Here is a 15863-nt window from a genome sequence, read left to right as displayed (position 1 = left end):
AATTCACTTTCTGTTATATTATTTAAATCCTTTTTGATCAGCTCATTAGCTGTTGTTATTTCCTGGAGATTCTTCTGAGGGGAGTTCTTCCGCTTGGTCATTTTGGATAGTCCCTGGCGTGGTGAGGACCTGCAGGGCACTTCCCCTGTGCTGTGGTGTATAACTGGAGTTGGTGGGCGGGGCCGCAGTCAGACCTGATGTCTGCCCCCAGCCCACCGCTGGGGCCACAGTCAGACTGGTGTGTGCCTTCTCTTCCCCTCTCCTAGGGGTGGGATTCACTGTGGGGTGGTGTGGCTCGTCTGGGCTACTTGCACCCTGCCAGGCTTGTGATGCTGGGGATCTGGCGTATTAGCTGGGGTGGGTAGGCAAGGTGCTCGGGGGCAGGAGGGGCAGGCTTAGATCGCTTCTCCTTAGGTGATCCACTTCAGGAGGGGCCCTGTGGCAGCGGGAGGGAGTCAGATCCGCTGCCGGAGGTTTGGCTCCGCCGAAGCGCAGAGTTGGGTGTTTGTGAGGAGTGAGCAAGTTCCCTGGCAGGAACCGGTTCCCTTTGGGATTTCGGCTGGGGGATGGGCGGGGGAGATGGCGCTGGCGAGCGCCTTTGTTCCCCACCAAACTGAGCTCTGTTGTCAGGGGGCTCAGCAGCTCTCCCTCCCTTTGTCCTCCAGCCTTCCCGCTTTCTGAGCAGAGATGTTAATTTCTGACCTCCCAGACGCTAAGTCGCGCTTGCTGTCGGAACACAGTCCGCCCGGCCCCTCCGCTTTTGCAAGCCAGACTCGGGGGCTCTGCTTGGCCGGCGAGCCGCCCCTCTGCCCCGGCTCCCTCCCGCCAGTCCGTGGAGCGCGCACCGCCTCGCCGCCCTTCCTACCCTCTTCCGTGGGCCTCTCGTCTGCGTTTGGCTCCGGCGACTCTGTTCTGCTAATCCTCTGGCGGTTTTCTGGGTTATTTAGGCAGGTGTAGATGGAATCTAAGTGATCAGCAGGACGTGCGGTGAGCCCAGCGTCCTCCTAAGCCGCCATCCTGCCGCAACTCCAAAATGGTTGTTTAAAAAAGGAAGCTTAACTGAATCCACATCCATATATGTGTGTGTGTGTGTGTGTGTATGTATATATATATATATATATACACACATATATATGTGTGTGTATGTATATATATATATATACACACACACATACATATGTGTGTATATATATATAATTATAAATCCATATTTTTAAATTATAATTATATTGAATTCATGAATAAACAGTTATTGGGTTATTTAAATATTAAATAGTTGTTTGAGTATTTACATATTAGATATTTATTTGAGTATTTTAAGTATTTATTTAAATACTTAAATATTAAATATTTAAAAGTAGATAGTGAGTGAAGGGATTTAGACAGAAAAACAGGCATTTTAGAGAATAGAAAACCTGAGAGAGTCTCAGTGCTTGGGCACTAAGTCTACATCTATTTATCTATGGCACTGGTGTCCACTGGTGTTTTTTTCAATCTTTGGGGTATAGGTATCACATTATTATTTTTGCAATTATTTATCCAGGGGTCGCAATCGCCCATCGTAATTTCTGCATGATTAGTAAAAGAAATTTCAACACAAATAAGGATTTGTTTTCTTTAAAATTTGCTACCTTGCAGTTATTCTTCCAAAATGAAGAAGGGAGAAGTTGAACAGGTAGGTGTGTTTTCACTAATCGAGGAGACTGCTTTTTTTTCAAATCCTCCACACCTACAAGCACAAAAGTTAAACTATATTATAAATGTGGAATCATAAAGATTAATGGCAGTGTAATCTAAGATTTTGTAGACATTAACCCCACTCATTATATGTCTTGAAATGATTATATGGCTATATGGCTTCATATAAAATCTGCAATGAGATCAAAACTGATAAATTCTGGCTACTTATGTGTTTTATTTCACATGTATTACAGTCAATAACTGTCTGTAATATCCTCAGATACAGTACCTCGATGAGGTGGAAACAGCAACAGGTCCATGTCAAGATATCCAAATTTTTCCTTCATTTATCTTTCTCTTTTTCTTATTTACAATATAGGGAAATTGAACTAGAAGATTTCAAATTCCTTTTCCAGCTTTCTTATATTCAAATTACAAGATTAAATTGAACCTTGAGGCTCATAACTAACACAATTTTAATAATGCATTACCATCCATTGTTCTGTTCCTTGAATCTGTAAACATCAGCTAACAAGAAGTAGACATGATTTTATATTGAATCAAACACTGAATTTTCTGTATATAATGATTGTACAACATTTAAATGTTGAAGACTTGCACCTGTGCTATTAAGAAAAAAGTATTCTCATCAAAATCTCCTCTAACACAGATATTATCTTTGGGTGAAAGAGGAGTATAATATTGGTATAGCCGCATTCTTACTCTTCTATTATAGACACTTATGAGTCAACTGTCCAAGTTCTGTCTATATCGATTCTATCATGACTCCTTCAGACACCACAAAACAACAGGGGGATTTATTGCTATGGGGAAAAGAAACATTAAGGGAAAATACCATTATCCAGTCCAGGAATTATCAATTCCATGAATGGCACTCGTTTGTATATTGCGTTCTGCTTGCATTTCTCCACATCCCCATTATTATAGATCAAATCCAATATTTCACTGATCCAGGTTGTTCCTAAGGGGGAAAAAATGGAACAACTTTACACTTCTCTGTCAAAAACAGTATAAGAGAGTCAATGGAGGTAGAGGAAACAGAAAGGTGCTCTTCATTCCCATTCCCTTTCTCTCTTCTCCCTTTTATAGGAGACACCACCATCTATTTGAACATATGCATATGTATTGTGTATATGTGTGTGATGTGTGAGAGAGAGCAAATATGACTAAAATAATTATAAACTAAGTTATTAAAAGTAAGTAAAACATGGATAATGTAAAAGACAGGAGGTAAGTTATATAGCAAACCCTCCTGAGTGGAATGGAGAGGGAAGTGGCCAATTTCGATTTGTACGTTTCTTATTAATATTAAAAGATATTACTAGGCTTTGGGACTGAAGAATACTTGAGGTAAAAATGTTCAACATTTGGTGGAGGTGTGAAGAGAGGATATAAAGATAACTTTGTGAATTGTGTCTGTGGTGACTAGTGTGCTACTCATAAATAGAAGACAATACATCCTCACTGAGCAGAGTAGATCGAGTCACTCAGATCTTTATGAGACTACAGATGGTCCCCTACTTATCATGGTTTGACTTATGATTTTTTTTTTGAGTTTATGATGGTGTGAAACTCAGAGGCATTCAGTAGAAACCCAACATTGAATTTAAAATTTTGATCTCCTGGTCTAGTGGTCAGCAATACAATGCTCTTAGATATCTACAGATACTGGCCAGCTGGACAGTGAAGCTTCAGCTCCCATTCTGAATGGGGGTAAAAAACAGATTCCCTTACAACCAGTCTGTACCTAGGCAACCATTCCATTTTTCACTTCCGGTATAGTACTCAATAGATTACATGAGAAATTCAGCACTTTATTACAAAGTAGGTCTTGTGTTGGATGATTTTGTCCAGTTGCGGGCTTTGTAAGTGTTCTGAGCACATTTAATATAGGCTAGGGTAAGCTAGTGGTTTAGGGGTTTAAAATACATTTTAAACTTATGATGCATTTATAGGAAGGTAAAATTATCACAAGTCTGTATGTAAGGATATTTAATCGTCTAAACCATTCAAAGATCAGTTTCTTGAGGCTGTGCTAAAAAAGCAAATACGGAGTGCGTGCATAGCTCAGTCAGTTAAGCGTTGGATTCTTGATTTTAGCTCAGGTCATGATCTCATGGTTCATGAGATCAAGCACTGGATCAGGCTCTACATTGACAGCCTGGGGCCTGCTTGAGATTCTCCCTCTCTCTCTCTCTCTCTCTCTCTCTCTGTCCCTCCCCTGCTCACTCATGCACACACGCTCTTTCTTGAAATAAATAATTTTTTTAAGAAAGTAAATATAAGTTTGGAGAAAAATATCTTCTTAACTGTTCCCATCCCTTTCCTCTTTACCAAATGTGCAATAAATGATAGTCTTTAAATTGAATAATCATGGTTAGAAACTAAAAATTACATTAAATGATCTATGCACTGCATAGACATTGAAAGTTTGACCTGCACTGTAGCAGGATTCTCGGACAGAGAATCGTGACACCGAGGCATTTCTTTCCAGGAAGCAACTTTATTCGTGCCCGCATGGCTCAGTTCGGTTTTTACCCAAAGAACTGAGCCCCCAAATGCCACGTGGTGTAGTGTTTTGTATATTTTTTATTTCTTTGTCTCCCATATATGGTAACACACTAACATACAGTCTGATGAAGTGATCTCATGCTACAAGGTTGTGAGCGATGTTGTCACCTACGTGTATAGTCAGGTTGTCTTCAGTTTTTGGGTTTTTTTTTCTTTCTTTCCTTAGGTAGGGAACCCTACCACATTCCCCCCTTTGATGCTCAGATCCCTCTATTTTGGGTCAAAGAGCATCACCTTGGTTTAGAGGTTTATATTTCCGTAACATCATTACATGAGTGGCCGTCTTTTTTAAAATCGTGGCCTCAGTGAAACGGGAGACAGACTGTACAACAAGAGGAGTTAAGCAAGGTAGGAGTAAGCAACTTCCCAGAATTAGGAGGATAATTTTTATGAGAGTTTTGAATCCCTGGAAAGTTGAAAACCATCCTCCAAATAACTCCCTGGAATTTTAACTGTTCCGGGTCTGGATGGGGACATGAGCCATGCTTCTCATTTGATTTGTGATCTCCTCTATGACTTTTTCCTCCTTATCTGTCTGTAGGCAGCAGTTGCTTAGGTCAAACTTTTTACAAACACCTCCCTCAGAAGCAAGCAGGTCTGGGCAATATTTTGAGTCCGAGCAATATTTGATAGATAACATTGCACATTTTGGTTTGCTGCTTGGCTAGTAAGTTAAGAGCTCTGGGAGTTTTACTGGTTATAATTTTTATAACTGCTTGTAGTCTGATTATGTGGTTTAGCATGTAAATGGGAGGGCAGTAGCACCAGGACACATCCTCTCCCTAGTGGCACGGCAATAATAGTGGATTATATGCTTGGGAGGCCATTTATTATATTTTTAATCGCCTATTTGTAAGGCACACCACTTCATTTGAGTCGCCCTGTCGCCATACACTTTGACCACCAAATGTTTCCCTCTGGCAAGTGGGAGCAGGAAGAAAGATGGATGAATAGTTTCCAGCACATATGACCATGCCCAGATTGAGGGAAGTACTATATATAGGCTGTCCTTCCACATATCTAGTATAGTCCACCTGTGGCCCACCATTTGATGGCTGCATGACATTGTCCCAGGTCTCTCAGAGATAAGAGAAGTTAGACAAGGGGTGGGGATCTGGCTCAAGGGGATCTGGGGCCCCCCACTATTGGGTTTTTCAGGCAGTTGAGTTATAAAAGCTTTGGCCTAGGCATGTGAAGTATTGAACAGAGATGACGATGAACTTTTTCCCCACTAAGCAAGACAGGTTTTTTTTCCCCAATAATTGAGCTTTTGAGGAGCCAAACCCCGACAGTAGGACTGGGGTATTTTGTTTTACTCTAAGGTTTGTGGGGATCCACTTTTCTAGTCTCTTATGGCCATCGTTTTCCCATGTTGGTACCAACAAAGGATACTATCCACAAAAGGAAGGTGAGTGCTCACAGAAACCTCTCACCACATTTCCAGCCGGCCAGACCAGACTCCGCTGATCCTACAGCACAGAGTAGAGCAAGAATCACAATAATAGTAAGAAGGCATGAGACAGTGCATCAGAGTAAGGAAACAGATATAGAAAATAAGGACAGTCTTTTGTTCCACTGGACTGTCGATTCCTCAAGCTTCTGCCATGTGTAGATTAGTCAGCTTCCAGAGTGACTAAAGCAGGGCTGCAGTCTCCCAGAGCCTCTAGAGTTGCAGATTGCTTCTTCTGTATGGTCAGTTTACATGGCATTGATGGATCAGCTCCCAGGAGATGCTGGCTTCACTCTGCTGTAGTGAATGCAGAGACCCACTTTGGCCACCTTTACTAAAGTAGGGGTGGACAAAATGACAGTGAACGGGACCCTCCAGGGGGCTTTTAGGGGGTGGAGAGTTTATTTCTGTATCTATATTGCATCTCCCGGTTTAAAGGGGCCAGTGTCTGTGGTCAGACTCACAGGTAATCGCTCCCTGACCCAGTGGAGTAAGGTGGTTAGGGTACAGCCAAGGGCTCGCATCTGTTGCCTTAGATTGGGTTAGGTTGTCTACCTCATTTAGATCCCTCTATATGCACTGGATAATGGGGAGAGGGTGACCATAAGGGATTTTATAAGGGGAAAACCCCATCTGGTTCTTCAGCCTCCCATTTGTAGCTGCAGTCTGCCTCCTGAACGTCCCTTATCTCTCCCTGCCTAATGTTAACTCTTTCCCTATTTATTTCTTCCCTGGAATAGGGCCTGTAACTGCTGTTAGAAAACAGGGATGATGACTGCTCTGGCTTCTTCAAGCTGATAAGGGATGGTGTAGGGGTTCAGCAGTTAGAGTCTACCCAAGGGTCAGTCGATTGGCCCACAGTATAGTTCTACAGGAAGGATGGCAGGCATGAGGTGGCATAAACATTAGCAGACATAAAGAGAAAAACACACAGTAAAGATTATACTCACCTACAAAATGGCATCTTAAGATAATGTCCCCAGGTCCAAAACCTGTCAAATAATCTAGGAGAGACCCTGACTTTGTAAACAATTTATGTCAGAGAATATCTTATAACCTAGGTGATGGAAAAGCAGGAGCAGTAAGTGATCAATGGTGGATCTATTTCCAAGAATTTGGTCCTAACTAAATCAAAATATTTTTTTAAAGCATCTAATGCTTGTGAGGTGTTATTTAGAGTTTTGCCACATATAAGCAGACAGTTTGCTTTACTTTGAGGTGTAAAACTTTTCCAAGATCCAGAAGTTCTACTAGAGAAAGAGTCAAGGCCACCATTTACCATTATTAATTTACAAATGTTTAGGTAAGCCAAACCTGGGTATTATTTACAAAGCAAAATTTTTATTACTTTTTGTGCCTTTTTTCTCCTGCAGGGGAAGGCCTTTACCCAATTAGTAAAAATATCAACCCATACCAACAGATGTAGGAAGTCCTTTGACCTTGGCAATGAGTGAAACCTAATTGTCAGTGTTTTCTGGATAGCCTCCAGTTCCTTGATTGCCTGGGAGAGCAAGTTTGTGGTTGAGAGGATTGTTTGTAAGACATACTTCACAGGCTGATACTACTTGGTAAACTGTCCTTTACAAATTTTTTCCAGTAAACATCCTTTGGGCCTTTTGATAAGTCCCTCCCTCACTGAAAGGCCTGGTGCTGTGTTTTAATGATCTTTTAGCTCTATGAGCTTCCCTGCTCTGTTTGTAACCATTCCAAGAGCTGGAGACAGTGTCTATGATTCAGACCCCATTTTATTTTCTTGGGAGAGTAGGTAGGGTTGAGTCTCCTTTAATAATTGATATAGCACACAACCTATTTTCCTGACCCCTGGTGTCTATAGCCTACAATATCCAGTAATTCCCCAAAACTCACATAACTGTTTATGTGTTCTGGAGTTAGTACACTATAGCCTGTAGTTTAGTTATAATGTTTCTTTCAAGCAAGGGAGTAAGGTTCTCTGGTATTATCAAGAAAGAATGAAAAAAAAATTAGTTTTCCCCATATGTATCCCAGAGGCTGAGAGAAAATTTTAGTTATGTTTTCTGGAGATGCTTCTAATCATCATGGTGCATTTCGATAGTGGGCCTGGAGTGGAAAGGAGGACAGAAGAGGTAGCTTTGGTGTCAAGAAGGAAATCGACTAGTTTTCCTTCTATATTCAGAGTTACCCAACATTCTGGGTTTCTGATAGACAGTTGGTTTAGGGGAGCCACCAGGAAGAGCCCCAGACCCCATCAGTCCCTTCCAGGGACATTGGTTATGTGAGCCCTCACAGATAGAGGTCCCTGAGAGCATTCAGATCTCCAGTGATTGTCCCACATAAGGGGCATGGCTTATGGGGTTTTCGTTTTGATTGTCCCCTCTGAGGACATTCTCATTTTTAGTGCTCTGAACAGCCATATAAATGGCACTTGGTGCCAGGACCTCGGGAAGTTCAGTCTGACATAGTATGTAAGGCCACAACTAAGGCCTGGGATTGGTGTTTTCTGTTCTGTTTTGTTTTGTTTTAAGCCTCCTTTTCTGTTTTTTTTAATTCTCCTCTTGATCTTGGTTGTAATATACCCAATTGGCAGCTCATAAGAGCTCCTTCAGGGTGCCTTCCTGATCAACAGTCAGTTTCTGCAGTTTTCTCTGAATATCTGGGGCCAATCTAGTGACAAATTTGTCTTTTAGAAACGTCTCAGTCTCAGAGGTGTTAGAGCCTCCCTTAACCTTTCCAGGAAGGCCACCAGGGTTTTATCTTGTGTCTGTAAGATAGTGGCTAATTTATCATAATTTCAAGGTTTAACCTTAGACCTCCTGACCATACACAAAAAAAATTTTTTTTAAGATTTTTTCTTCACAAACCTTTTACAACTGTCCTTTGCTTTTAGATTTTGACCTAAGCCCTTTTCTTTCCAAACAACCAGTCTCATTTAACAAAATTACTTTTTTTTACCTTTAACAAAAAATGTATTTTTATTCCTTGTATATTTTTATACATCTATTCTTTTACATACAGTGTTGTCTTCCTTATTTTCATCAGTCTTAACTACATTTAGCAGAATTTTAACTCTTAGAAGCCTTAGTCACCAGTGAAAACTAAGTAGTAACCAGTAATGCAGGCTGCCCCCCAGGTGGTACAGAAGCAGGAGGGGGATGTGGTGGGAAGGCAGAAGAGGTGAGGAGCTAGCAGAAAGCAGAAAAAGAAAATTCCTAGATTTAAATCTTGTCAGCTCAGACAAGGGAGCAGCCTCCAGGTTTCTTTTGTTTTCCACCAGTGGAATAAGGCAGTCAATGTCAGTACAGAGAAGACAGGGAATTTGCCCAAAACAAAGGAGTTTTGGCAGCTGCCTGGGAATATTTCTTAAAGTCCCCGTTCTAAGTAGAATAACCAGAGACTGTTGGCTCTAATTATCATAGTCATTGACCCAGGAAACGAAGGAGACACAAGTCCCCATACATAGTCACATGGTGACTCCAACCTGCCGCCCCAGCGCCCAAAACCTTAGAGTTGGAGCTTCATTCCTCCTCCCTTGCGGAACTACTAGGGCAAGTCTGGGAGGTGATCAGGCTCCCCTTCTGCCTCTTAGTGGCAGGTCTGCCAAGATGAACCCCAGGTTCTTACCAGTCTGATGGGTGGAGTTCCCCCAACTGGTTCCTGGACCTCACGGGTTCGGTTGTGCTCACACAGGGTCCTCGCCCCGGAGCGCCGGGACAGGTTAATCTCCTGTGGATCGAGGTGCGCGCTGATGCCAGGGGAGCTCACCTCTCCTGGCGCTCCAAGATTAGCATCCTGGGCAGCAAGGGAGGTGGAAATGCACCGTCTCCTAATCCCAGGTGAGAGCCCCCAAGAAATGTAGCAGGGTTCTCGCACAGAGTCTTGACGCTGAGGCTTTTCTTTCCAGGAAGCAACTTTATTATTGCCTGAATGGCTCAGTTGGGTTCATACCGAAGAACAGCCCCCAAACGCCACGTGGTGTAGTTTTTTGTATATTTTTTACTTCTTTGTCTGCCATATATGGTAACACACTAACATGCAGTCTGATTAAGTGGTCTCATGTTACAAGGTCTGGAGGGATTCTTGTCATGTACTCCTATAGCCAGGTTGCCTTCAGGTTTTTTTTTGTTTTGTTTTTTCTTTCCTTAGGGAGGGGATCCTACCACAGCGCAAGGATGCACCTTTGGGTTGGTTCCATAATTGAGAGTACTTTCGGCCTCCTTTTTAGTTCTTTCTTATAGACAATTCTTTCTGCTTCTTGTCCCTGAATCATGAGTATGAGACTCTCTCATCCATCTAACACAGACAATTACAGTGTTAAGAAAAATGCAGGGCGCCTGGGTGGCGCAGTCGGTTAAGCCTCCGACTTCAGCCAGGTCAGGATCTCGCGGTCCGTGAGTTCGAGCCCCGCGTCAGGCTCTGGGCTGATGGCTCGGAGCCTGGAGCCTGTTTCCGATTCTGTGTCTCCCTCTCTTTCTGCCCCTCCCCTGTTCATGCTCTGTCTCTCTCTGTCCCAAAAATAAATAAAAAAAAAACGTTGAAAAAAAATTTAAAAAAAAGAAAAATGTGAGTCAAATTAATACTATCCTTGAAAATTTTGTTGCCTGATCTGGGTTAGGCTTAAGCAAAGATTCATGGGGGAAGCAGAGACCTAAATTCCAAAATATAACACATTTTATTTCCTGTCAATGGATGATTCAAACTGTGGCCATTGAGATCTGACGGAAAGTACTATTTTTGCTATGCTTAAAATGGGAAATGTTTATTTTCCATAATTTTTTTTAAAGCACATGATTTGCCCCATAGAAGGAATAAGTTAGCTTGGCTTCTCAAAATTTACAGGGAACTGATATATTAATAACATTAAGACACATTTTCAACAGCTTGTAAAGGGAAAAAAAAATCAAAGACAAAACGTGACCACAGAGTATTCAATTACTTTACATGTAGCCAGCTAGCCACCTAGCTTTCACTACGTCAAAAGAAATCCAGCTTCAAAAAGCACTTTCACAAATGAAGCACTGTATAATGGTGCCTTCCAAAGATCATCCGAATGGTTTTCTGCTTGTGAATATATTTTTTTAAATAGCAAAAACAAAAGATCATGTACATTTTTAGTAATTGCCCTACCTTTTCTAAACTTGTGCCTCAACCAGGAAATGCAAAGTAGTTTTCGTTCCAAACAATTCGGGTCTGCTAAATTGCTTAGAGAGCAATGTAAGTAGTAAGAAGAAAGAAAAAACTAGCTTTTGCCAAAATAGGCTTGTTTTCTATTCCTACAAAGGTCTGTATTGTACATTTGTTTGTTTTCTGATAAGAGCTCTTTGTTCTCATGCAGTGTTTATAATTTTGGCATTAGAATCTCCAAAAACTCAGGTGTTTCCTTCCAGGCTTTTTTACATAGCCCTATGAAGTAATTTCAACATTTATAAAATAAAGAGAGAATTAGTAGTCAATGTAATTATTAAAACCTTCTCATTCTCAATTCCTTTCAGAAATGAAGCAGAAAGGGTTGCCAGGGTGGCTTAGTCAGTTAAGCAACCAACTCTTGATTTGGGCTTAGGTCATGATCTCACAGTTTGTGGGTTCAAGCCCTGTGTCAGACTCTGCTCACATCAGCAAAGAACCTGCTTGGGATTCTCTCTCTGCTCCTCCCTCACAAAAAAATAAATAGATAAAGTTATATATATATATAAAAAAAAAAAAGAAATGGAGCAGAAATATAAAGGAAAGTTGACATTAGAGAATTTAGCAATTGGAACACTTGATTGATTATGGGCTCAAGTAAATTAAGTGGATAAAGGCAATAAAAACTCATTCTCTGATATTTCTCTGTATATCTATCACTGGATGAATTGGAAGACTGTCATAAAAACATCTGGAGAAATAAAAATTAGTGATTCTTATTGAGTCATGTTAAGTTCTTTTTTCTGAGATCAGAGAAGGTCAGCAGCTTTTAACACTGAGGTCAGCAGCTGTCTAACATTATAGCAAAACATTTCTAAATGTGTTTAAAATAATAATAAAGTGTTTAAAATAATAAAATATTTTACCAAATATGTTTAAAATACTACAATGAATAATGTAAACATTAAAATGCATAGAAGGAATATAAATATGTAAATAATCTAATGTACCTAAATCATTTTAGATATGCAGTTTTCATCATTTTTGTTTGGATTTAAAAAGGAAAATAAGACATTAATTTTCCCTCCGATTAGCCCCTACTCAGTGGCAGATCTTTCAGAATCGAAAGTGAGTTTTATCTGATTTCAGACAAAACTGTCCCAGCAACTGCTGCTGTGTTCCCTTCACTAGTGATGAGAGCAGTGGGCTTACACATACAGATCGATAACCAATCAGCGAGTACAAACAACTAAAAAGATCTTACCGGATTTGGGGTAGGTTGAGATCAGAAGGTCATCTGGTCGGGCCTCAAATGACTCCACCTGGGACCACTCCTCAGCAATACTCCAGAAGAGGGGGACACCCTGAACATCCACTAACTCCCTCCTGAAGATATCCAGCTTCTTGTCCATTTTTCAGAAACTAGATTTTAAACAAAAAGGAACATGTTAAGAAGTATTTGTTTTAATAGCGGTAATCAAAGTAAAATAAATTGGTATTTTATTAAATTAGTATTTCATTACTATAGATGCAGCAGCTTTAGATCACATTACTGTGCCTTATGAATCAGTGGAAGAAAAAAAGTATTATAAAACCTCATAGGTCTTACACTATTTATTTCATATGTGCTGTTTATACATTAAATACCATCAACATGTTCATTGGACAATTGAGGCCGAGATTTGTGGGATGGATAGTAAAAGTACTGGGCTTTGGAGTAAAGGGAGAGTAACCACACCAACCAGGAGACTCTGACCTGAACTGAAATCAAGAGTCCAATGCTTAATGGACTGAGCCACCCAGGCTGTAAACTAGAAACTGAAGAGTGGCCTTAGGTAGTACTTCCCTCCTTTAAATTACTAGATGAGACTGGCAAATGATTCCATCTAAATTGTGTTTAACAGACCACAAGAATGAAAGTATGTATAGAGGGAGGGCGGGGAAGAAGAAAGGAATGACAACAAAAGACTGGGTGAAAGAAACAAGCTTGGGGTAGGTGTAGCACTGGAGATACATCGTTCCAATGCACTTTGTAACACCAGTGACATCATGTATAGTTTTATATTCTCAGCATGGTTCTAATAAAGGTACTTTTATCTCTCTTTAGCTATCACATATAAGTGGAAGAGCTTGAAATATATCTTAAGCACTACTCTGAAACATATTGTTGTTTTCCCAATTTAGCATGAGCCTAAGGGGTTATTTTTCTTTGTTTAAAGTGCTAGAAAAACAGAGACTATGTAACAAGCGTGGGTTTATCAGTCTTCCTGAGCCCTCCGGCAGCTGCCGAACTTCTCTTCAAGAATCGGACCCGGAGTCAAAGGATATAATTTAACCTGTTCCTTTTCTCATGTGCAATTTCTTATCTTTTTTTCCTTTTCAAATCCTCCTCACTCCACCCCTACCCTGCCTCATGCAAATACTTTTTATTTTAAAAGATTATAAAGTTATAGTATACAAAGTCAATATATAAAAAACACTTTTGTGTTTCTATATGCTAACAAACTATCAAAAACAAATTAAGAAGACAATCCATTTATAATTGCATCAAAAATAATAAAATATCTAGGAATAAATTTAACCGAAGAGTAAAAGAACTGTGCACTGAAAACTATTAGACATTAATGAAATAAATTTAAGAAGACCCAAATAAATGGAAAGATATTTTGTGTTCATAGATTGTAAAAGTTAATGTTGTTAAAATGTCCATACTACCCAGAGTAATCCCAGCTATGTTCTCCACTCTGTCAAAGTGTAACAAAGGACAAAGTATACAAGTTCTTGCTTGGCTAGCTACCAGGTTTTTGTTTGATTCCTAGAACAAGGTGTTATTATTTTGTTACTTGTTTTATTTTGATTTTCACTACCCTTGTACATACTAACATAAAGGACAATGTTGTGAGAGCAAAATTAATTAATTCAAAAGTATCGATTGGATATTATTGTTTAATATCTGGGACACACTGCATTGGAGAATCTAACTACTATAAAAACTTTCAGCTATCTTCATGGTGCTTCGAACAGAGTGGGAAAGAAAGACACTGATCAAACAATCATAGCAATAAGTTGAAATTTTCATTGATGGTAAGTGCTATGAAGCAGAGATATATTCCATAAATAGAGGGAAACTGACAGAATCAAGCTGCTGAGAAATGTTTCCCCTGAGAAAGGAGCAAGTGTTAATTTTGAGAAGAGAACTTTCCAACCAGGAAAGAGCACTTCGTGCAAAGACCCTAAAATGGGAGAGAGAAGGCTAGAGTGTTAATGAGGTTGGAGTGTGTAAATACTTTGCCAAATTATGTTGTAAGAAACTAGAGACTTCAGGATTTTTTCTGTGTGATTAAATGTGTCTGGGATATAACTGCGTTTCTGTCTGTTTCCACCAGAATAGGAGAATCCACTGACCCGCCATTATGCACAGAGTTAACAATAGTTCTGACCTAGTTTGAAAGGATGGTAATGTGTTAGTGGTTCTGAGATGTTCCTGAGCATCATGGGGGAGGAGTATATACTTAAATATTATTATTATTATTATTATTATTATTTTAAGTGCTTATTTTTAAGAGAAAGAAAGAGAGTGAGAGCTGGGGAGGGGGACAGAGGATCCAAAGTGGGCTCTGTGTTAAGAGTAAGTAAATATTATTTTTTTATTATTATTTTGGTTTTACCAAAAGTCTTAGGATTTATAAATACCCTAAAGTTCCAATACAATAGATAGTATTAAGTTGATTATTGTGTTTGCTATACCTCAAAAGTAAATTTATGACAGCACTGGGTTATGATTTGATGGTATTGGTACTACTATATTTCCTGTCATTATTTGCAAACTTTTGTGGATATCTGCCTGTGAAAAGAAAGAATAAGAAATGTAAAGTTTTAAAAGCTCATAGTTAGTCATTGTCCACCCTCCTCTGTTTCTAAATAACAAATTCTGATTTTAAAAAAATTTTTTTTTTCAACGTTTATTTATTTTTGGGACAGAGAGAGACAGAGCATGAACGGGGGAGGGGCAGAGAGAGAGGGAGACACAGAATCGGAAACAGGCTCCAGGCTCTGAGCCATCAGCCCAGAGCCCGACGTGGGGCTCGAACTCACGGACCGCGAGATCGAGACCTGGCTGAAGTCGGACGCCTAACCGACTGCGCCACCCAGGCGCCCCTGATTTTTTAAAAAATAGTATTTGCTGGGAAGTATTGGGTACCTTTGGTACTATTTATAGTTAAGGGCCAGGGCAGAGAAAATGCTATGTGTTCACAATACCTTTACCTCTTTCCAAGCACAGAGAGTATTTTTTAGTCTCCCTTGAAGTTAGATTGGGAAGATGTGACTAAGTTTTGGTTACTGGGCTGTGGGTGACGTAAAACTTTTCCTTGACCCTCCAGTCCTTTCTTCCATGGCCAGGGAGCCTTTCTAGTCTGTGTGTTCAGATGCCTAGTCCTGCCATGATTGAGGTGATCTTCCCACCTTTCTTTAGACCATGACAGGAAAAAATAATTCTTCATTATGTTAAGCCATTGATATTTTAGTGTTGTGGGTTTTTGTTTGTTTTGTTTTGTTTTGTTATGGTTGTTGTTGTTTTCCTATAGTATTGTAGCAGGATTCTCGTACAGAGAGTCATGACACCCAGGGTTTTCTTTCCAGGAAGCAACTTTATTCCTGCCGGCACCACTCAGTTGGGTTCCATACCCAAAGAACTGAGCCCAGAATGCTAGGTGGCATAGTTTTTTGTGTATTTTTTACTTTTTTGTCTCCCATATATGGTAACACACATACTTGTAGTCTGATTAAGTGATCTCATGTTACAAGGTTGCGAGGGATGTTGTCAGGTAACAAGGTTGCCTTGAGGATTTTTTTTTCCTTTCCTTAGGGAGGGGACCCTACCACAGTACCCCCTTTGGTGCTCAGACCCCTCTATTTAGGGTCAAAGGGCATCATCTTGGTTTAGAGGTTTATATACACTGTCCTCCCACATATCTAGTATAGTCCACCTGGGGCCTGCCATTTGATAGCTGTGTTGACATTGTCCCAGGTCTCTCAGAGA

General features: G+C 40.2%; 1 protein-coding gene across 5 annotated transcripts in view; it reads right to left on the bottom strand.

Moving 5' to 3' along the window:
• Nucleotides 1-15863, bottom strand: part of LOC122478833 (sulfotransferase 1 family member D1-like) — a 52549-nt gene that overhangs the window by 17354 nt on the left and 19332 nt on the right. For all 5 annotated transcript variants that reach the window (XM_043572535.1, XM_043572536.1, XM_043572538.1 and 2 more), the window contains 3 exons: nucleotides 12087-12244; nucleotides 2537-2662; nucleotides 1632-1729 (listed from right to left, as the gene is read on the bottom strand). In XM_043572535.1, coding sequence (XP_043428470.1) covers nucleotides 1632-1729; nucleotides 2537-2662; nucleotides 12087-12234 — 372 coding nt within the window. In that variant the 5' untranslated portion in view covers nucleotides 12235-12244. The remainder of the gene's footprint in view (nucleotides 1-1631; nucleotides 1730-2536; nucleotides 2663-12086; nucleotides 12245-15863) is intronic.

The sequence above is a fragment of the Prionailurus bengalensis genome, chromosome B1 (assembly GCF_016509475.1).
Source record: "Prionailurus bengalensis isolate Pbe53 chromosome B1, Fcat_Pben_1.1_paternal_pri, whole genome shotgun sequence".
NCBI classification, from domain to species: domain Eukaryota; kingdom Metazoa; phylum Chordata; class Mammalia; order Carnivora; family Felidae; genus Prionailurus; species Prionailurus bengalensis.
This window is presented reverse-complemented; position numbering and strand designations above follow the sequence as displayed.